General features: G+C 37.0%; 1 protein-coding gene and 1 non-coding gene across 2 annotated transcripts in view; both read right to left on the bottom strand.

Annotated features, from left to right (window-relative positions):
• Rxfp1 (relaxin family peptide receptor 1) overlaps nt 1-23,433 on the bottom strand; it is a 130,680-nt gene that overhangs the window by 81,901 nt on the left and 25,346 nt on the right. Inside the window, exon 2 of the mRNA XM_048813570.1 lies at nt 2,053-2,190. Within this exon, the coding sequence (XP_048669527.1) occupies nt 2,053-2,190 (138 nt within the window). The remainder of the gene's footprint in view (nt 1-2,052; nt 2,191-23,433) is intronic.
• Nucleotides 16,470-16,543, bottom strand: Trnaa-cgc. The gene has a single exon. It is a non-coding gene; the product is annotated as a tRNA-Ala (tRNA).

Raw genomic sequence — 23,433 nt, 5'->3', positions numbered from 1 at the left:
GCCAGAATGTTAAGTCCAAATCTCCAACCCCTGAGTCCATTCTTTGAACCCAAATGCCCTATCCCCTCCCTCTGAATCCCTGATTGGGGACTCCGGATAAACTTGTATGACTTGAATGATTATTAAGGTAGGGATTCCTACTCTTGTTACTTGGTTCCTTTAAACTTCACATTGAAGCCAGAGTTCCCCAACTTTTTCTTTCCCCCATAGAGAACCTACTTTGGGTGGTGAATTTAGAGCAGCTACCAAACTCCTTTTCCAGCTACCTGTGGCCATTTCAACTGATGCAAAACTCACTGTGGTTCTGTCTAGGACATTGTCTCAATCACCAGCAGGTTGAGAGGGAAGTGGATGGCAGCGTGCAAAATACTGTTTGAAACTAATTTCTTTTTAAGATGTACTCTTCAGTTATTTTAGCAATATGCTGTTTTATTTTAAAAGTAATTTTATAACTTTCCAAATCAAAGGTAATTGTAACTTTAGCTCACCAGTTTAGAGACGGTAATTACTTATAGAGTTACCACCACCATCTCGAGACAGTGTACCAAAAGGAGAGTGCTGAAAATACAATCAATCGAGTTAGAAAAATGTAAAAGTTTGGGATCAGGAATGTAGCTCCATGGTTGAGCACTTGCCTATCATGCTCCAGGTTCTGGATGCATCCCCAGCTCTACAAATAACAATAGCAAAACAAGTCAAGGTTTATTGTCATACGATAAGAGAAAGTATAATTTACTATGGGGGGACTTAGACCCAAGCTCAGAGGCATATAGAGTGGCTTATCAAACAAAGATAAAGTTGTCAAGCCTTTACAATTATGGAGTACTACAATGGGAATTCCATATGGCAGGGGATTGGTTAAAAGTGAATTCTTTATATCAATTTAGGGAGATAATTTATGTTTCCTTTGTGCTTATCAGAAGCATTTACAAGAAATAACTAAATTTGCTTTAGTTACAAGTGTTATTTACAGGAGTTAAATTTTGCTTAGGTGGCCTGTGGTTGGGGAATTTCAAGCCTGGTCTCTATCCTAATTTGTTTTAACCAAAATGTAATTCCTCTGAGGTATGCCTATAAAAGCTTGCCTGCTACACTTGTGTGTGTGTGTGTGTGTGTGTTGGGGGGATGGGGGTGTTAATAGCAAGAATTCTTCAGGAATATTATTTGTGTAGCATTTCAAATATTAACATTGTTATGCACGTTTTTGTCCTCCAAAGATAGTACCGTATTTCTCCATGAATAGAAATCTTATTATTTTACATTATTGACCAAAAGCTTATTTTTTTTTTCCTCTAGTGTGCCACCTCCAGGAAATTCAAGTTCTTTTTAAAATTTGTGTTTCTAATATTGTGGGTATGTGAACGAAATCCTAACTAAAAGCTATTTTCTTAGGTATTCTATTGTCTGTAAGCCCTACTTACTGGCCTTATAAAAAAGTCATAAGTAAGGTCATTCTTGGTAATAGGCAACTTGCATTTACATATTTTCTTTTTCTTTATTAGGAGGTGTCACTTTCTCCCTAACACTACTGCTAACGGTAAGAAAGAGGAACAGTACCTAACACGAAGCATCTACCATGTGTCTGGCATTCTCTAATCCTTTACACTTAATCTCCCCAAATTATCAGAGTGTGGTACAATCATCAATCTATTTTATAAAACAAGAAAACTGATGCACAGAGAGGTTAAGAATTGTTCCTGTATTTATGTGATTGATTCTTCTGGGACCCAGGTTCTGGGCAGCCTGGTTCCAGAGAACAGTCTTAATTTCTACACCGTGACGACTCTAAGACATGAACCAGGCGTGTTCATGGTTACAACACTCTGCACAAACACTGCTTTCCTGAAATATTGACCATTATACTGTGATGCATAAAAGAATGCATATTTAAAACTAAGGAAATAAATGTAAGATCCCTCCAGCAACCTATGTTTTGTATTTCAATGGAATATTTCCTTTTCTATTTCTTTTTCTGTCGAGAGCAGTCTCAGCAATGTCACTGTCAGTCCTTTGAGCCCCCTTTCTTGCTAGGACTCTGGGGACTTCACTCACCACAGTCGTCCTCGTCGGCCTGATTCCCACAGTCGTCCACGCCGTTGCAGTGGAGAAACTGAGGCAAGCACTTTGTGATGTTCCCACAGGGAAAATGTCCAAGGGAGCACTGGACATCCTGTCCACTCCCATGAGTGACTGTGATGAAGAGAAGACATAACATTTGGAGAAGTTATCACAATGGCATTGCAAAACATGCATCCCGCTGGTATTTTCTAACCATATGGCTTTCTCATCCCGGCTTGTACAATCTTCCACGTGGCAGCTTTACCTTTCTATTCCAGTGCCCATTATTTTCCCAAGGACCTAAACTTCAGTATGATGCTCTTTTCCATATCTCTAGAAGATTCCAGAATTTACTCCTCTGTGCCTCTGTTCATGCTGTTTCTCACTTGGGAAGTCCTCTCTCCAATAATTCTAAAAAGCATGAATTTACTATATTCTTATTATAAGGCTCAGAATAAGGGCTGGTCTGATATCAGAGGAAGAAGACATAGAGGACATCAGGAAAGCACATGCCACAGGCTCATGGTGTTCCTAAGCATGAGGCCCCATGCAGGATTTTGGGCATATAGCACTGAATGAAACAGGGTTCCTGCCCTTGTGGAGGTTGCTGTGTATTGGGAAGACACACTGTGAGAGGAGCAGAAAGAACAATAACTAAGGTTTTAGAATGGAAACTCTGTACTGGGCTTAGCAGAGGTTCTCTGTGAAACTGTGCCATTTAAACTGAGTTTGGAAGGAAGAAAATGAAATCCCCTATGGGGCTGGGAAGTGCAGGTGGTTGAAGTGGTTATGAAGAGTTTTATGGCTGGCTTTGGGGAAAAAGGATTCTGGTTTCTATAACCAGCAGCGGAGGAATGCCCCAAGAGGGCAGGAGAAGGTTAAAGAGAAGCTTTGCTTCTGAGATCTTCACTTGGGGGTATCATTTTCTGAGCCCCAACAATACAGTAATTGTGAATACCTGTAAGTACACATTCATTTAAAGCTCACAGAAGGTGCAATGCCAAGGATGAGCACTAATGCAGACTACAGATGACCATAATGTGTCAATGTAGGGTCATTGTTTATAACAAATGCGTCACTGTGGTGGGGGATGTGGAAGGTGGGGAGGCCATGCATGTCAGAGTACCTGGAAAGTCTCTATGCCTTGCACTCTATTTTGTTGTGAACCTAAAATGACTCTAAAAAAAGTCTGCTTTAGCCTGGCACAGTGGCACATACCGGTAATCCAGAGGCTTGGGAGCCTGAGGCAGGAGGATCAAGAGTTCAAAGCCAGCCTCAGCAAAAAGCGAGGTGCTAAGCAACTCAGTGAGACTCTGTCTCTAAATAAAATACAAAATAGAGCTGGGATATGGATCAGTGGTTGAGTGTCCCTGAGTTCAATCCCTGGTACCCCCCACCCCAAAGAAGTCTGCTTTAAAAAAACAGCACTGTTAAACCTTCAAAGTCAGAATAAGAAGGTTGTATAGAATGTTATAAATAGAATAAGTAGAATAAATAGGACTGTAAGAACTTTGAAATTACAAAAAGCAGTCTATAAGAGTCTCTCCCTACCAGATCTCCAATCTATTCCAAAAGGCAATTCATTAAATATCATCACACAAAGGCTTTCAAATTGTTTCCATTTCTTTAATTTCATCTCCCTGCTGCCAGAAAGAAAAATGCATTGTAGATGAAGTCCTTGTCATTATTTGTTTGTGGTCCTGGTTAGGGATGCTGAAAATTATTTGTTGAAAATAAAAATTAGAGATACAAATATAAGAAGCAAAAGTTGTCCCATGAGTTTTTGGTGGAAACCTCAGATCTAAACCATAACATGGGGCATTATCACTAATAAGACCCTCAACAAATAGACTAAGGAATATATATATAGTTATTAATAACCATACACATTTATGTAAATACTTCTTGATGTTATCTGTAGATACTGCAAACTGTGAGTTAGTCTCCAATTCCTATCCCACACTATAAGGGGCTGGGGATATAGCTCAATTGGTAGAGTGTTTGCCTCACACTCACCAGGCCCTGGGTTCAATCCCCAGCATCACAGAAAGAAAAAAAAAAAAAAGATCCAGTCTAAGTTTCTCCTCTTGCATTTCTATTTCTCCCTTTTCTGACAGTGAAGCACCTGCTTTCTGTTTTCTTTAACATATTTATTGTCTTGATAAGTCCCCTTTCCTGTGTGGGTGTTCTCTTCCCCTCACTCCCTGTAATGGGCAGCATTCTCTCATGAGCATGCTCCTCACCCTGTTTGATACCAGGCACCAGGGTCCACTATGGACACCCTCTTCCCCCAGTGAATCTCTGAAATTCCCATCTGGGCCACTGCAACTCCTCTATCACTCCCAGCACAGAATACCTTCCTCTGATCCACCAAATGGCTTTAGGACTCAATTGTTCAGGACAAGAAGTAGAAAGGCACAGGGCCAATAACTGATCTTAGTGGGGAAGTTTTGGAGAAATCAAAAGCAAAATATAAAGGAGTAGAAAAAATGTTTCATTTTACTATGGAACCATATCTTCAAGACAGCAATAAGCCACCCTATAATAGCACTAATAAATAGAAAAAGTGATATTGTGTCCCTGGAGTTACAAACGTAATAAAGTTGTTCCTAGAGTTACAAAAGTAATCGTTCACAGAGGGACAAGTAAACATGGTGTGGTTGTGTAACCTGGCCACCCATTGCCTCTGGGTGCTGTTTTTGTCCTGGGCCAATGATACCACAGGAAAAAATGTGAAAGTTTGAAGTGGAACAAAAGAGAAGATTCCTGTACTAGATTATCTCTAGCTCACATCTTCTTTGAGATATTTTGCAACTCTGTTGGTTGCAGCAAACTTATAATAATGTAGATAATGACGGTCCATGAAAATGCAGATTTTGTGATTGAAATGCAGATTGTGGATACATTGAATTTTGTCCCATGGATAGTGGGTTCATTTTGGTGGGTATAAAGCAAGCTTATTTCAGCCTTCATGTTGATGCTTTATGTGTGTGCTTTGATTTTTCCTTTGAATTATTTGTAGCACCTTACTGGTTTCCTCATTATTCATGTGAATCATGGCTTTATCTCCTCTTTCTCTGCCTTCTCCTAATTATTTTAAGATTATTCTTAAAAAGATGTGGGAACTCACTTGGAATCCCAAATTGGTATTATAAGGTGAAGACATTTGAGAATCAACAGATACAGAAATAAACCTTCTCAGAGCTTTCCTTATCTGACTAAAAACAGAAACTTTTGGGAAATAAATCGCATACTCCCTCTTTTGGGGGAGTTTACTCCTAGGAGAGAGGCCAAGAGTAAACGTACCATAAATCCCTTCCTTAGGAAGATTCATAGTCTCAAAGGAAGGATAGAGCACCCACACCTTCATGCATCAAACATCACAAACTTTATTATCTTCTATGCATTCTCCTAAAATCCTCTTTGCCTTTTCTAAAGAAATCTACTTTTTTCTTTTTTCCCATAGAAACTTTCCCTGTTCCATTTCCCCTATTAAGTTAGGTGTATTAGCCTCTAACATTAATCATTTAGTGAGCTAGCAACTTTTTTTCTTAGCTTCTGAATATGATATTTTTTTCCTCCTGTTTTATCAGCCTTTTATTTAATTTGCAGGCCCCTTTGCATTGAACCTGACAGCACCAAAGTTCTAAATTGAATACAGGTGATGTGGGCTTTAAGACCTATTGACATCAAAGAGTATGCACTTCCTTATTGTTGAAGCTTAGGGAAAAATCATTGCAGGTCTAAGAAACTTGAGATACTATGTTCTGATAATAGAGTTGTTGGCTAAAAATAACCTTGGTTGGTTTGAGATGAAACCCCTGCTGATCTGATATGGTAAAATTCTCCCATTAATGGATATGTGTATTTGCAACTATGACAAATTTTAGAATTAAATATAGAGATGATAAAATTAATCAAATCTGTAACATTGGCACTGTATCTTAATGTAGGAATAATCTGCTTATTAAGAATTTAGAGTACTTTTAACGTTTAATAGAACTAGGCAATTTAAAACATCAGATTAGAGATTCAAGATGGCAGATTAGAGGAAGGCTGCATTTCCAGTTGCTCTGTGGCTCTGGGTTCAAGCAGCAGGAGTACTTACTGCTTCTCAGTGAGACTCTGGGAATCTACTGGGATACTATGAGTTCATTCTGCTGCTCAGCTATATCCAAAACCCAGCTTAGAGATGGCACAGCATGCTTCATGCACAAATTAACCACGCTCAAACTTCAATGATACTTTAAAGAAAAGGGGAGAAAACCCCCAAACCAACAACCAGGCCTCAGGTAGAAACAGCTAGGGAGGAACATCAGTTCCCACTCATGGACATCCAGTCCTACACCAAAAACCAGAGAAAATTAGCCAAAAACTTTGGATACCACTCCTGTGAGAGGGTCTCAATCTAGATTGCTCCTATACTCCTTTAGAATATACTAAGTTGTTAAGTTGTTGTTAAGTTGTTAGGTTGTTAAGTGATAAAGGGTAGACCTTGTATACCCTTTTATATACAACACAATTGCTGGATCTCCAAGAAGAAATTAAAAAAAAATCTTAGAATCAAATAACAATTGTGATATAACACCCCAGAACCTCTGGGACACTATGAATGTGGCACTAATAGGAAAAATTGTAGCTTTGAGTGTTTATATAAAAAAATCAGAACAATCCCAATAAACAAACTAATGATGCAATTCAAGACCATTGAAGAAGAATAAAATAACAATTACAAAAAACAGTAGAAGAAGAGCCAAAATTAGTAAAATAGAAAATAATAATAAAAAACAATGCAAAGGATCAATGAAACTAAAAAGGTTGGATTTTTGAAAAGATAAACAAGGCATATTAAACCCTTAGCCAAACCAATCAAAAGACAAAAAGAGAAAAAGGAGAAATCTCCACAGACACCACAGAAATCTAGGGGATCATTAGGGGGCTATTTTGAAAACTTGTACTCCAATAAATTGGAAAACCTAGGAGAAATAGTTACTTTTCAAGATACATATGACCTGCCAAATTTTATTAAAATGAATTATACTTTCAGGTATAACTAAGAAGAACCAATAGAATTAAAAAAAAAAAGAAGATCTAGAAAACTCAAACAACCTAATATCAAGCAATAAAATAGAAGTAGCAATAAAAACCCTCTCAACAACGAAAAATCCCAGGACTAGATAAATTCTCAGCTGGATTCTACCAGACCTTTAAAGAAGAACTAATGTCAGTGCTCCTCAAATTACTTTATGAAACAGAAAGGGATGGAACATTTCCAAATCCATTCTGTGAAGCCAGTGTCACTCTCATACCAAACCAGATAAGGACACAGCTAGAAAAAACTACAGACCAATATCCCTGATGAAATTAGATGCAACGATCTTTAATAAAATATCATCAAATTGTATTAAATCACATACTAAGAAGGTTGTTCAACATGACCAAGTTAGTTTAATTTCTAGGGATGCAAGGATAGTTTATTATAATAAGCAAATAATAGATTATATAATCAATAAATTATGTAATTAACCACATAAGTAGAATTAAGGACAAAAGTATTCAGACATTTTAATGGATACAGAGAAATCCTTTGGCAAGTTTCAACACCCATTCATGATGAAAGCACTAAAGAAACTAGGGATAGAAGGAACCTATCTCAACATAATTAAGGCCATATATGATAAAACCTAAGTCAACATAATAAATAGTTAATAGGGAAAAACTGAAAGCATTTCCTTTAAAATCACCACTCCCATTCAATACAGTCCTAGAAATTCTGGTTAGAGCAATTAAGCAAGAGAAGGGAAATATGGGGATAAAAACAGGAAAAGAAGAAGTCAAATTATCACTATGTGCAGATGATATGATCCCATACCTGGAAGATCCAAAAAACTTGCCAGAAGAGAGCTAGAGCTAATAAATTCAGCAAAGTAGCAGGTTAGAAAATAAATATACAAACAAATCAATAGCCTTTCTATTCACCAATCATGCCAATAATGAATCTACTGAGAAAGAAATTAGCAAAGCAATACCATTCACAATAACCTCAACAAATAAAAACAAAATCAGGAAAAAATATCTAACCAAGAAGGTGAAAGATCTCTACAATGAAAACTTCAGGATACTGAAGGAACAAAACAAAACAGAAAAAACAAAAACAAAAACAAAAACAAAAAAAGAAAAAGATGCATAGACCTCCAAAGTTTATAAACAGAATTAATATTGACCATGTTACTAAATTGATATACAACTTTAATACAGTTCCCTATTAAAATCCAAGAACATTTTCTCACATAACTAGAAAAAAAAAAAAAACAGTTTTAAAATTCATTTGGAAGAACAAAACACCCAGAATAGGCAAGTCAATTTGCAGCCAAAAAAGCAATGCTGGAGGCACCACAGTACCTAATTTCAAGTTATACTACAGAGCTATTGGAACAAAAACTGCACGATACAGCATAAAAACAGACATGTAGACCAAAGAATAGAAGACACAGAGACAAATACATTCAATACATTCAGATACAGTCATCTGATACTTGATAAAGGTGTCAAAAATATATATTGGAGAAAAGACAGCATTTTAAACAAATGGTGCTGGGACAACTGGTCACCCATATGCAGAAGAATGAGACTAGATTCCTGTCTCTCTGGACAAAAGACTAGGAATAAGACCAGAAACTTTGCATCTTCTATAAGAAAACATACATCAACATTCCAGCATACAGGCACAGGAAATGACTTTCTCAATAGGAATCCTAAAGCTCAGGAAATAATACCTAGCATTAATAACAGGGTGGCATCAAATTAAAAAGCTTTTGCACAGCAAAGGAAACAATGTGAATATAGTACCTACAGAATGGGAGAAAATCTTTGATAGCTACCGACAGAGGATAAATACACAAAATACATAAAGAACTCAAAAAACTTAACACCAAAAAACCAATAACCCAATTTAATAAAGGGACAAATGAACCAAACAGTCACTTTCCAAGAGAAGAAAAACAATTGACCAACAAATATATATATATATATATATATATATATATAAATGTTCAACATCTTTAGGAACTTGGGAAATACAAATCAAAACTACACTGTGATTTTTATCTCATTCCAGTTAGAAAGGCATCCATCAGGAATACAAACAATAATAAAATTTGGAGAGGATATGGGTTAAAAGAACACTTTTACATTGTTGGGGGAATTATAAATTAGTGCAACCAGTATGGAAATTGGTTTGGAGGTTCCTCAAAAGACTAGGTACATGTGACCCACCTATAGCACTCCTTGGTATTTATCCTAAAGAATTAGCTGGGTGTGGTGGCACATGCCTGTAATCCCAGCAGCTCAGGAGGCTGAGGCAGGAGGATCTTGAATTCAAAGCCAGGTTCAGCAACTGCAAGGCGCTAAGCAACTCAGTAAGACCCTGTCTCTAAATAAAATACAAAATATGGCTGAAGATGTGGCTCAGTGGGTGAGTGCTCCTGAGTTCAAGCCCTGGTGATCCCTCCCCGCCCCCCAAAAAATAAGAATTAGAGTCATCATACTACAGAGATTCATGCATACTCATGCTTATAGCAGCACAATTCACAATAGCCAAACTATGGCACCAGCCTAGGTGTCCATCAATGGATGAATAAATGTTGGCAGCTGCCAGGATGCAGCTGTCCTGATGCACTAGGTTCTGAACAATTATTGCCTTCAGTCTGGCATGGTAGTGCCAGGTCGAAGTAACGAGGACGTTAATACCACATGGCGCCAGGAGTAGGAGTCACACGCTGGGGTTGAGTTACACTCACCTGTTCCTTTGGAATCCTACCCCTTTGCTCTTTTTTGGGATAGAATGTTACATGGAAACTCCTCTTGTGTGTCCCCTCTATAGAGAATTCCAGTGGCTCTCTCTCTTTCCAAGGACCCTTAAGGTCAGAGAGCTGTCACGGATTTTGAAAAGGTACTTCTGTGTGTTTGCGTGCTTTCTTTGTCGTTTTCTTAAGTTATTGGAATAGTTAGATTTTGTGAACTCATGGAAATTGGTTTGGAGGTTCCTCAAAAGACTAGGTATGGTATTTATCTAGTATTTATCACTCCTTGGTATTTATCCTAAAGAATTAGTTGGGTATGGTGGTGCATTCCTGTAATCCCAGCAGCTCAGAGGCTGAGGCAGGAGGATCTTGAATTCAAAGCCAGGTTCAGCAACTGTAAGGCACCAGCTAGGATAGTTGGCAATAAATGAATAAATGTTTTCTCTAATATGTGGATGTTAATTCACAATAAGGCAGCGGGCACTAGAGAAGAATAGCATTACCTTAGATTAGGTAGAGGGAAGTGATGGGAGGAGAGGGGAGGAGATGTGGGGATAGGAAAGATAGTAGAATGAAACAGACTGTATGAATATATGTATACTGCATGTATATATGTGACTGCATGACCAGTATGATTCTGCAACATGTACACTCAGAAAAATGAGAAATTATATCCCATCTATGTATGATATATCCAAGTGCCTAAATGCATTCTACTGTCATGTATAACTAATTAAAGCAAATAAAAAATTAAAAAAAGAAAATATGATTTATATATATATATACACACACACAATGCAGTTTTATTCAGACATAATGAAGAATTAAATTTTGTTATCTGCAGAAAAATGGATGGACATAACAAAATACTAGAGAGTATTATGTCAAGCGAAATCAGCCACACTTAGAAGGTGGTGGGTTGCATGTTTTCTTTCATGTGGAGACAGGATAAAGGAATAGAGAGGCAGTGGTGGGGATCTCATGAAAAGTGAAGGGAGACCAGTAGAATTGAGGAGAGGGAGCAGGGGAAGAGAGGAGGGAATGGAAAGGGGAATAATATTGATCATGTGCACATGTGAATATGCAACAATGAATCCCAGTATTATGCACCAATAAAATATGGAAATTTATCAGATTAACCTACTAATTTCAATTAAAAACAGGTAATTGAATTTGAACTTGTGACAGACATATAAGAGAATTTGACTACATTTATAAGCAGCACTGGAATATTTAAGAGAACTTGACATATACTATATTTAACTATGTTTTGTTAGATTTTCTGGAGTTTCAAAGCAAGCATTTAAAATAAAATGAGTCAATATATGTAAGATGCTTTTCAAAGTAGTTCGGTTATTTAACTAACAGTGTTGAATGGGACTGATTGTTACAGGGAGTTCAGTTTGTCCAACTTTAGTTAAACACTTAAAATAAAAATTAAAGGTGATTGGTGTTATTTGATAAGATTTGTAAGCAGAATGATAAGATTTGTAATTCAAAATTAAATACCTAAAGTAAACTGGGTATTTGAATTTTTTACTGTAAGGAATTTGTTAGTTTGTTATGAGGTGTCCTCTGAAAGCTCTTATATGAGTCAATGCAAGAAAATTTAGAGGTAAAATGATTGGATTATGAGAGCCTTAATCAGTGCGTTAATCCATTTGGATAGATTAATTGGGTGGTAACTGTAGGCAGGTAGGGTGTGGCTGGAGGAGGCCTGTCTTTGGGTCATGCCCTTAGGATTTGTCCTTTGTTTAATGAGTGGGCCTTTATTGTTGCTTTTTTGTTGCCATCTACTGAGCTGCTGTCCTCCTCCACACCCTTCTGCCATGATGTTCTGCCTCATCTCTGACCCAGAGCAAAGGAGTCGGCCGTCTATGGACTGAGACCTCTGAAACCATAAGCCCCAAATAAACTTTTCCTCCTCTAAAATTGTTCTTTTTAGGTCTTTTGGTCACAGCAGTGATGAAGCTGACTAAAATAGGAATTATATCAATACTAAACCCAAGTATGGTACACGCTATTGATTTGCTGATTAAATAGTAATTCTGGAAATCCTTTCTTTTTTTATTTGTTGTTTTAGGTATACATACTAATAGGGTATATTTTGACACATTATACCTACACAAAGTGCAACCCATACCAATGTTGATCCCATCCTTATGGTTGTACGTGATGTGGAGGTACACTGGTCATGTATTCATATGTAAACAGAGGAAAGTTATGTCTGATTTATTCTACTGTCTTTCCTATTCCCATCTTCCCTCCCTTCCCTTTATTCTTTGTCTAATCTAATGAACTTCTATACTTCTATACTTCTCCTTTTTTTACCCTTCATTGTTATATGTTAGCATCCACACATCAAAGAGAACATTTGGACTTTGTTTTTTTGGGATTTGCTTATTTCACTTAGCATGATATTTTCCAGTTTCATCCATTTACCAGCAAATGCTATAATTTCATTTTTCTTTATGATTTAATATTCCATTTTGTATATATACCACATTTTCATTATTCATTCATCTCTTGAAGGCACATAGGTTGGTTCCATAGTTTGGCTATTGTGAATTGAACTGCTATAGCCATTGATGTGGCTGCATCACTGTAGTATGTTGATTTTAAGTCCTTTAGGTATAAACTGAGGAGAGGGATAACTGGATTAAATGATGTAGAAACCCTTCTCTCTTGCTGCCTTCCCTTGTAGAGGTTGGAAAGGAAAACCTTATCTTGTCTTCTTTGCTTCTTGTGGCTAACAGGCAAATTTCTGGCCAATGGGACAGCATAGCAGTCTACCTAGGAAGTCCTACATGTGTTAGATTTTCTGATGCAAGAAATAGATGGATCTGGGGCCATGACTTCCACTCTCTTCTTGTCTTGAAGCTAATGTGATGTGTGGGACTGAAGTGACAAGATCAAGAAAACTCACAGATGCCAGCCTGGAACTCATCAGACTCCTTCTTAGGAACCCTCTTGGTTTAGGCTTTGTAGGTCAGATTTTCACTTGTTGCAAGAAAATGCATTTCTCACCAGTAATCAAGAAACTCAAAGGTGTCTTTTCTGCACAGAGAGTTTCTTCCCAAAATAAGAAAAAAATCTCAGGTTGGCAATTTATTTGAAAGGATGATTAAATGAATGAGTGAGAGACTGACGGGCTTGTAAGAATAGCAGTAGCAGGAGGTCACACTTGCCGAGCCTCAGGTATGAAGTGTCACACATTTCTTCAGAGGCGTGGGGTTGGAGCTCCCTGTTGTGCTTATTGGATGAAGTGGGAATCAAAATACCACCGAACTATAAAATCTTTCCCTAGCACCTAGTCTACTGGAAGCCCCAAAGGAAACATGTGGGGAGGAAAAAGAAGGTGTAGGGTATGGGGAGATGAGGAGACTGACATCCAGCCAGCATGTGGTGTGATGTGCTCAGTGAGAAAGGACGGTCTCCTCTCTGGCAGCCCTGCCAGCTTCATCCCCTGTGGCCACCTGGGCTAGCTCCCTCCAAGTCAATGAGGGAGGAAAAGCCGAGGAAAAGCTGTACATTCTCCCACTTCCTGTAGATATTATGTTAACTCTTCTGGAATTGAGCAGAGCTTGTCTTTACTCTTTGGGAGAGAAAGTCCCAACTAAAATAGCTTGTAAGATTTTATTTCATTTCATTTTATTTTTAACTCTCCTCTAATTGCAATTTAGTATCCATTTCTCAGATTTTCCCTCTCCCTCCCTGCTTCCTATCTTCCCTAGCTTCCTGTAATTGCTTTTCTACTGCCAGTTTCCAGGAGACCAACTTTTTAACCTCCTACCTATGAGGGAGATGATGAAGTACTTTTATTTATTTTCTAAAGAACACTTTATTTCATTTATTTATTTTTATGTGGTGCTGAGGAAGGAACGCAGTGCCTCACACGTGCTAGGCAAGCACTCTACCACTGAGTCACCACCCCAGCCCCAGTACTTTTCTTTTTGTGCCTGTCTAACTCCACTTAACATAATGATCTCCAGTTTCATTTGTGTTATTACAATGACAGATTTTATTCTTTTTCTACATGGCTAAATCCAGGCATCTTTTGATTATAACAGACTATTTTGAAATTATAGCGACTTAACGTGATTATGAAAATTAGAAAAAAAGAAACAGAAAATGTACTGTTAAAAATTCTAGGCTTCATTACATTCCGTCCTACATGTTAAATTTTTGATATCCTACTTCATATCTTTCCACATTGCCAGGGTCATCATTATTATTACTTTTAATAGTTGTTTGTCTTCATTCTAAAGATAAAAACAACAGTTTATGTATCATGTTTACAAGATTCATTCTGAATTTGTCTGCATATTCTTATCAGTGAGCGTCATACCTTCTAATGTTGTTTTCTTTTTAAAAAATCTGTTCTAATTAGTTATACATGACAGTAGAATGTATTTTGACACATTGGAGACAAATGGAGCATAACTTCTCATTCCTCTGGCTGTACATGGTGCTAAGTTACACCAGTAGTGTAATCGTGTTTATATATAGGGTAATAATATCTGTCTTATTCTACCATCCTTCCCATCCCCACTGCCACACCCCTCCCCTTTGCACAATCCAAAGTTCCTTCATAAGTGGATCAGCATCCACTTATCAGAGAAAACATTAGGTCTTTGGTTTTTTGGGATTGGCTCATATCACTTAACATGATATTCTTTAGTTCCATCCATTTACCTGCAAATGCCATAATTTCATTCTTCTTAAAGACTGAGTAATATTCCATTGTGTATATGTACCAGATTTTCTTTATCTATTCATCTGTTGAAGGGTATCTAGGTTGCTTCTATAGTTTAACTATTGTGAATTGAGATGCTATAAACAATGATGTGGCTGTGCCACTGTAGTATGCTGAATTTAAGTCCTTTGGGTATAAACCAAGGAGTGGGATAGTTGGGTCAAATGGTGTTATCATTTCAAGTTTTCGGAGGAATCTCCATACTGCTTGCAAGCTTTTTATAACTATGTTTTATATGAAGGTATTATCAGTTCTGAGGTTTCTCTGACTTAATGGTAATTTAATTTTATTTATCAAACTTATGGTAATTCACTAATATCAGCACAACAGACAGAAGTATTTAAAAAGTTCTTCTAGAATTTTGCAAGAACATTAATTTGCCATGGAAAAGACAACTATATCTTGCCATGAATGAATTTCTGCCTTCTTGATTTGCATGATACAGTCTGCACTTCCTATTAAAGTAGAAAAAAGAAAAAGCACCTTTTCTTTTTGTTGTTAATATACAAACCACAATATTAGAATGCACAGCCATTTGTCTTAATATTGGATGTGTAATTGATATACAAGATTACTTTTTATAGCACATCTGTTTCTGGTATAGCGAAGAAAAAGTTCAATACACTAGGCATTCTAGTTTTCATTGGTTATCCCTGTAGATCTCTGATCTTCCACAAATTTATTTTATTTTATTTGTTTATTTTTTTGAGACAGGGCCTTGCATATTGCCCATGTTGGCCTTGAACTCCTGGGCTCAAGTAATCCTCCTGACCTTTCCTGAGTAGCTGGAATTACAGGCATATACCACCCTCTGCAAATTTTTTTTAGGTTATGTCTCATTATCTAGTGTTATGGTTTGGATGTGAGGTGTCCCCCAAAAGCTCACATGTGAGACAGTGCAGGAAAGTTCAGAGGAGAAATGATTGGGTGTAAGAGTCTTAACCCAAATAGTGATTTAATCCCCTGATTGGGATTAACTGAGTGGTAACTGAAGTGGTAGGGTGTGGCTGGAGGAGGTGGGAATTGGGCATGACTTTGGGTATATATTTGTATCTGGCCAGTGGAGACCTCTCTCTCTGCTCTCTGATCACCACTGAGCTGCTTCCCTCTGCTGCACTCTCCTGCCATGATGTTCAGCCTCACTTTGAGCCCCAAGGAGTGGAGCCCACCTTCTGTGGACTAAGACCTCTGAAACCTGAGCCCTAAATAAACTTTTCCTCCTCTACAGTTGTGCTGGTCATATCTTTTAGTCATAGCAGCAAAAAAACCTGACAAAAACATCCAGGAATTAAGTAATCACATTAATTCAGTGGTTTAAAACATGGTTTAGTAAAATAAGGGTTTCAGGAAGGTGCACCAGAGGTTCTGCAAGTCTTTGAATTGAATTTTATTAAAAAAATACATTTTCAACTATAAGTATAGCAGTAAAAGCACACCTGACTCTGTTAAACATGTAACAATTTTAACATTGTGTAACTGGCACATTAACTTACACAATCAGGTTTTAACATCCCATTCTGTTTAAATGAAAAGCTGGGTTTCAAATTCTGTGGAGGCTAATATTTATTTAGCTATTGGTTATAACCACTAGTTTAAAATTCTTGTGTTCACCACTTCTGTTATTGACTGGTTCTATGATAAATATATATTAAAAATGTATTGAGAAGTTTTAAAGCTGCTAATCACTTAGCTTATATCTTTGATTACACTCTTTCATGTCTGACTTTTTTGTACCCTAGAGCTCATTTATTAATAAATGGCCAATAGCAGCCTATTGTACAATTATATAACCTTGGTTTCTCAAGCTTTCAATATCTATGTCAAGTTTTCTTTTCTTTCTTTCTTTATTTTTTTTGTGGTGCTGGGGATTGAACCCAGGGCCTTGTGCATGCGAGGCAAACACTCTACCAACTGAGCTATATCCTCAACCCTTATGCCCAGTTTTGAAGGTCAAATATATTTTAGACAATGTGCCTGAGGGACAGATGTGTTTCCCATAGGCATTAATATGTACTTTGCTAAAGATTATATTTTTTTTTGTGATTCTCTATCAACCAAGAATATTTGGTTCAGCTTTATTTTTTTTTGTAGTCATTAAGGAAAAAATTAAGAATAGTTTTCCAAGAATAAACTTATATTAAACTATTGGATAAACCATGTTGAAGTATATGTGTCATTATCTACCCATCCCTTTATTCTGACTGCCTATTATTTACTGAGAATCTCTATTTAGAAGGTTTTGTGTTTTGGGGTACAAATGAGAACAATAAGCATTAAATTACAAAGGACACAGAGTGTGATGGGAAAGGGGATAGCTTCATTTGAATCTTTTTTTTTTTTTTTTAAGTTCAACTCATTTAGTCCCAAAGGTGATAGCAATCTCTTTTCAGATAAGGAATACATGGTTGGGATAGGAAAGTTTAAGGAAACGTAATATGCTGTAGGTATTGCTAAGTTTGAAGGGAAAATATATGGCTTAGGTGTAGATGTATTTCTCAGTAAGTTTTGGAAGGCTTTCTGACTACCTGAATAAAGTATTTAATATATCTGGATTTTCTACGTGCTGGAAATTTGCATGGCACTGGAATCAGGAAATTAATAATTTTGACAGAGATTGGGAGACAAAATAGACTTAGAACTCAACTAAAACACTTTGCAGAATTTCAGCTGTGCAGTGGAAAGTTGATGAAGGTGAACTTGTGACACGGATGAGAAATTTGGCTTATGAGTTAATACTTGATGTTGATACAAATGCAATTGCTCTTAGTTGTACTTGAAATTAGATTGTCATGATTACAGCTTTTAATTTGAATATTCTTTTTTTTTTTTTTTTGGTGGTGCTGGGGATTGAACCAAGGGCTTTGTACATGCTAGGCAAGCACTCTACCAACTGAGCTATATTCCCAGGCCTAATTTGAATATTCTTATCTCACACAAAACTACACCTAAAACAATTTATTGATTAATTGAAAAAAAAACCCTGAATAGCTGAAGAATAACTCCCACATGTAAGACCTTAAAAAATATTAAAGTTAAACATTTGAGAGTGTCTTTGAAAAAAAGCTTAATTTTAACAGCAACAGCAAAAATATTGTTGAGGCAGCATTTAAATCTTCCTTTACTGGGAAATCCTTTGAGATTCAGAGGTTGGAGAAACAGGAACAATCACCTATGTTGGTTGCCAAGTGAGACCCAAGTACTGATTTTCGGTGGTCTTTTTCTGCCAGAGAATGAGTTATTGCCATTCTTCTTGACTAAACAAATGTGTGTGTGTGTGTGTGTGTGTGTGCATGATGTGCCTGTGTGAACTGTGGTGCACAAAAAAGAAAAAAATAGCCTTGACTTTGAATAGTTGTTGTGACTTTTTCATGAGTCCCAGTGTAATTCAATTGCCAAAGTCATAATACGAAACTTTAGGATTTCAATAAACATTTATTGGAAGCCAAGATCCTAGTGATATACTTGAGCTTATCCAATTATAATATGTTAACAAGAAATTGTTAACAGTGATCATCTATGGGAAGGTGGACAGTATTTGTGAAGGTGAAAGTGGGGCTTACTTTTCAGTTAAGATCCTTGGGAAAATTTTCTGTTAATAATAAAAACTAGGGAAGATCCAAGATGGCAGGCTAGAGGGAGGCTGCATTCTGTGTTGCTCCAGGACCAGAAATTCAAGTAGTGAGAATACTGTTTCTCTACAAGTGATTAGAGGACCCCCGACAGCTTCTCCCACCCAGGAATTGGCCACCGTGCTGCGCACGTTTACAGGCCTCAATGTCAGCACAGGACTCCTGGCCACTCATCCACACCGGTCCTCCGGGTGCCTGAGTAGGACCACCAGCATTAGCACCTGCAAAGGACTCCTGGCTGCTCACCCATGAAGGGATCATAGCCACTGCTTTCACGCAGGACACCCCGATGCAGCTTGTGCTCTGCTACTCTTGTGGGAACCCCCACCTACCAATGTGGGGCTCCTCCTGTCACCTCCATCTTGGGGCACTGCAACCACTGCTGCAGTTCCCTACACCTGGGGACACTGCCCGGGGTCCAGTGACATCTGCCAGCCATAACACTGCGTGCCACAGAGCTGCATCTCTGAACACGCTGCTCAATGCCATTGCCCAGACCCATCCGACCCAAAACCCCAATGCTGAAAGCAGCCACCTTCATCTTGGGACACCTTTGTGGCCATATTTAGTTGAGGTAACTCCCAGCTTAGAACCCCCACTGGGGCTTAGAAACAGTATCAGTCTACCAAAAGTCCCCAACTCCTCTCTCTCCCTGGCAGCCGCTAACCTGGAACAGTGCTGCTACCTGGCCTGTCCCTAGCTCACAAAATCAGGTCCTGAACTTCCCAATATAAAACAGCTCTCCGTGACAGGTGTGGTATCCCCAGACAGCAGCCCTTAAAACCTCCAGAGAGAAAAGTTTCTGATTGGGAAGTAGAAAGGGAGGGGTGAGTGAAATACAGTTTAGAGACTAAATTAGAGACCAGGAATTGTGAGGCCTACAGGTGATATAAGGAGATAAGACCAGGTGCCCCCATCACGCGAGCGGGCCTCAAAAGAGGTCTTTGGGGGTGCAGTCTCCCATTGGAGGACCAGCAAGTACTATACCCCACCTCCAGGAGCTCTGTCCCCAAGACCAATCCTCCCACCCTAATAACCTTCACCATCACAAGGGTGGAGATACCAGCAAACAACAGACAGCCCCACCTACTGGATGAGAAGGGAAGCAGGAAAGATACTGGAAAAGATACAAAAAATACAGAAAGATACAGGAAAGATAGAAAACAATCCTCGTATCTTCCTTTGAGATTTTTTTCCCTCTCTCTTCTTCTGTCATCACATCCCCAACATTTGTGAAACCAAGCACTTTTAATGAGTTAGGCTGCTGAGGACTTTGATATTTGAATAGTATATTACAGTGGTGTTGTAAATTCTTTTATCTCTTGTTTTTACATTTATGTTTGTTTATGTTTTTTTTGTATTCTACTGTCTTCCCACTTTTTTTGTCTCCCTAAATTCATTTTCTCTCTTGTCTCACTTCTTTAGATTCTTCTTTCACACTTTTTAATACCTAACAACTCTATATCCTCACCTCCTATACCCTCAATATCTCATCCTACACCTCACCCCAATTATTTGTCCACCATCAGAAACAGTACACACTTTTGAAAACCTACTGTTTATATTGTAGATAATAATGGAATTTAGCATTTCTGTATATTGTGACAAAACCCTAAATGTCTTAATAGCAGCTATTTGGTTTAAGGTTGTATATTGTTTGTATTGGGATCTGTTCACATTGTTCTCCCTCTTAAAGGAGAGGTATTGGAAACCTGCCAGGAAATTATAGGTCTATAGGGTAAAAACTGTAATGCCTTGAATCCACAGTGCTAGAAGTAAAGACATACAAACAACATGAAAAAACAAGGGAAGAAAGTGCCCCCAACAAACCAAGATAATACATTATTAGAATCCCTGACCAACACAACAGAAGAAATGACAAAGAAGGAGTTGAGGATGTACATAATTAAAATGTTCTGTGAATTAAAGGATGATATAAGAGAGCAAATACAGGTAGCAAAAGATCATTTCAATAAAGGGATACATAAACAAATATAGGAAGCAAAAGATTACTTCAATTAGAAGACAGAGGTTCTGAAAACAACCAAACAAAAATCCTTGAAATGAAAGGAATAATAAACCAAATTAAAAGCTCAATAGAAAGCAACACCAACAAATTAGATCACTGGGAAGACAGAACTCAGACAATGAAGACAAATTATATAATCTTAAAAACAATGTTGACCACACAGTGTAGATGGTAAGAAACCATGAGCAGAACATTCAAGAATTATGGAATAACATGAAAAGACCAAATTTAAAAATTATTGGATAGAGGCAGGAATAGAGTTCCAAACCAAAGGAATGAACAATCTATTCAATTAAATAATCACAGAAAAATTTTCCAAACCTAAAGAATGAATTGGAAAATCAAATACAAGAGGCTTATAGTACACCAATGTGTAAAATCACAACCGATCCACACCAAGGTACATTATAATGAAAATGCCTAGCATACAGAATAAGGAGAGAATTTTAAAAGCCTCAAGAGGAAGGAATAAGATTACATTTAGGGGAAACCAATTAGGATATCTGAAGATTTTCAACCTGGACCCTGAAAGCCAGAAGATCCTGGAACAACATATACAAGCTCTGAAAGAAACTGCATGCCAACCAAGAATCTTATATCCAGCAAAATTAAGCTTTATATTTAATGACAAAATAAAAAAAAACTTCCATGATAAACAAAAGAAGAATTTACAACTAGAAAGCCTGCACTACAGAACATCCTTGGCAAAATATTCCATAAGAGGAAATAAAAAAACAAGAATAAAAATCAGCAAGGGACTTATTACACTAAAGGAAACACTAATCAAAGGAGAAACAAAGTCCGGTTAAATACCAAAAATAAACCAAAATGATCAGGAATACAAAACATGTATCAATAAGAACCCTGAATGTTAATGGCCTAAAGTCATCAATCAAAAGACAGACTGGCAGATTGGATTTTAAAAAAAGACCCAACAATATGCTGCCTTCCAGAGACTTCATCTCATAGGAAAAGACATCCACAGACTGAAAGGTTGGGAAAAAATATACCACTTACATGGGCTGTGGAAACAAACAGGGTTTCCATCCTCAAATCAAATAAAGTAGACTTCAAGCCAAAGTTAATCAAAAGGGATAAAGAAGGACATTTCATACTGCTTAAGGGAACCATACATCAACAAGACATAATAATTATAAATATATATGCCCCAAACAATGGAGCATCTACATTTATCAAACAAACTCTTCTCAAGCTCAAGAGTCAAATTGACCACAACAAAATAATTCTGGGGGACTTTAACACAACACTTTCACCACTGGATAGATCTTCCAAACAAATGCTAAACAAAGAAACTATAGAACTCAATAATACAATCAATAACAGACTTAACTGACATATTTAGAATATTTCATCCTTCAACAAGAGAATAGACTTTCTTCTCAGCAGCACATGGGTTCTTTTCTAAAATAGACCATATATTATGCCACAAAGCAACTCTTAACAAATAAAAAAAAAATAATAGAGATACTACCGCTGCATTCTATCAGATCATAATGGAATGAAATTAGAAATCAATGATAAAATAAAAAATAAAGCTACTCCAACACCTGGAGACTACATAATATGCTATTTAATGAGCAGTGGGTTGCAAAAGACATCAAAGAAGAGATTAAAAAATTCTTAGAGGCCAATGAGAACACTGATACAACATATTGAAATCTCTGGGACACTGTGAAAGCATTACTAAGAGGAAAGTTTATTACATGGAGTTCATTCCTTAAAAGAAGAAAAAGTCAACAAATAAATAACCTAAAATAACATCTCAAAGCCCTAGAAAAAGAAGAACAAATCAACACCAAAAACAGTACAAGACAGGAAATAATTAAAATCAGAGCTGAAATCAATGAATTCAAACAAAAGAAACAATTGGAAAAATTGAAAAAACAAAGAGTTGGTTCTTTGAAAAAACTAAAAAAATTTGATAAACCCTTAGCCATGCTAACAAAGAGAAGGGGAAAGAAAATTCAAATTACTAACATCTGTGATGAAAAAGGAAATATCACAACGAACACTACAGAAATACAGAAGACAATTAGAAATTATTTTGAAAATTTGTACTCCAATAAAATAGAAAATATTGAAGACATCAACAAATTTTTGGAGTTATATGATTTTCCCAGTCTGAGTCAGAATGATATACACAAGTTAAACAGGTCAATTTCAAGCAATGAAATAGAAGATGCCATCAGAAGCCTACCAACCAAGGAAAGCCCAGAGCAGATAGATACACAGCTGAGTTCTATAAGACCTTCAAAGAAGAACTAATACCAATACTCCTCAAATTATTTCATGAAATAGAAAAAGAGGGAACACTTTCAAACTCATTCTCTGAGGCCAATATCACCCTGATTCCAAAACCAGAGAAAGACACATCAAAACAAACAAACAAACAAAAAACTTCAGATCAACTGTAATGAACATAGATGCAAAAATGCTCAATAAAATTCTAGCAAATTGAATATAAAAATATATCAAAAGGATAGTGCACCACGATCAAGTGGGGTTCATCCAGGGATGCAAAGTTGGTTCCACATATGGAAATCAATAAATGTAATTCATCACATCAATAGACTTAAAAATAAGAATTATATGATCATCTCAATAGATGCAGAAAATCATTCAACAAAATATAGCACCCTTGTATTTTGGGATAACAGGAACATATCTCAACATTGTAAAATCTATCTATGCTAAGTCCCAGGCCAACATCATTCGAAATGGAGAAAAATAGAAAGCATTCTTTCTAAAAACTGAAACAAGACAGGGATGCCCTCTTTCACCACTTCTATTTAACATAGCTCTTGAAACTCTAGCCAGAGCAAGTTGACAGATGAAAGAAATTAAAGGGATACAGATAGGAAAAGAAGAACTCAAGTTATCAATATTTGCTGACGATATGATTCTATACCTAGAAGATCCAAAAAATTCCACCAGAAAACTTCTAGAACTAATAAATGAAATCAGCCAAGTAGCAGGATATAAAATGAACACCTATCAATCAAAATCATTTCTGTACATCAGTGACAAATCCTCTGAAAGAGAAACTAGGAAAACTACCCTATTTACAATAACCTCAAACAACAACAACAACAACAACAATTTGGGAATCAACAAAAGAGGTGAAAGGCCTCTACAATG

The sequence above is a fragment of the Marmota marmota genome, unplaced genomic scaffold (assembly GCF_001458135.2).
Source record: "Marmota marmota marmota unplaced genomic scaffold, marMar, whole genome shotgun sequence".
In the NCBI taxonomy this organism is placed as follows: Eukaryota; Metazoa; Chordata; class Mammalia; order Rodentia; family Sciuridae; genus Marmota; species Marmota marmota.
Note: the sequence above shows the minus strand (reverse complement) of the source record. Positions and strands in the feature narration are given on the sequence as shown.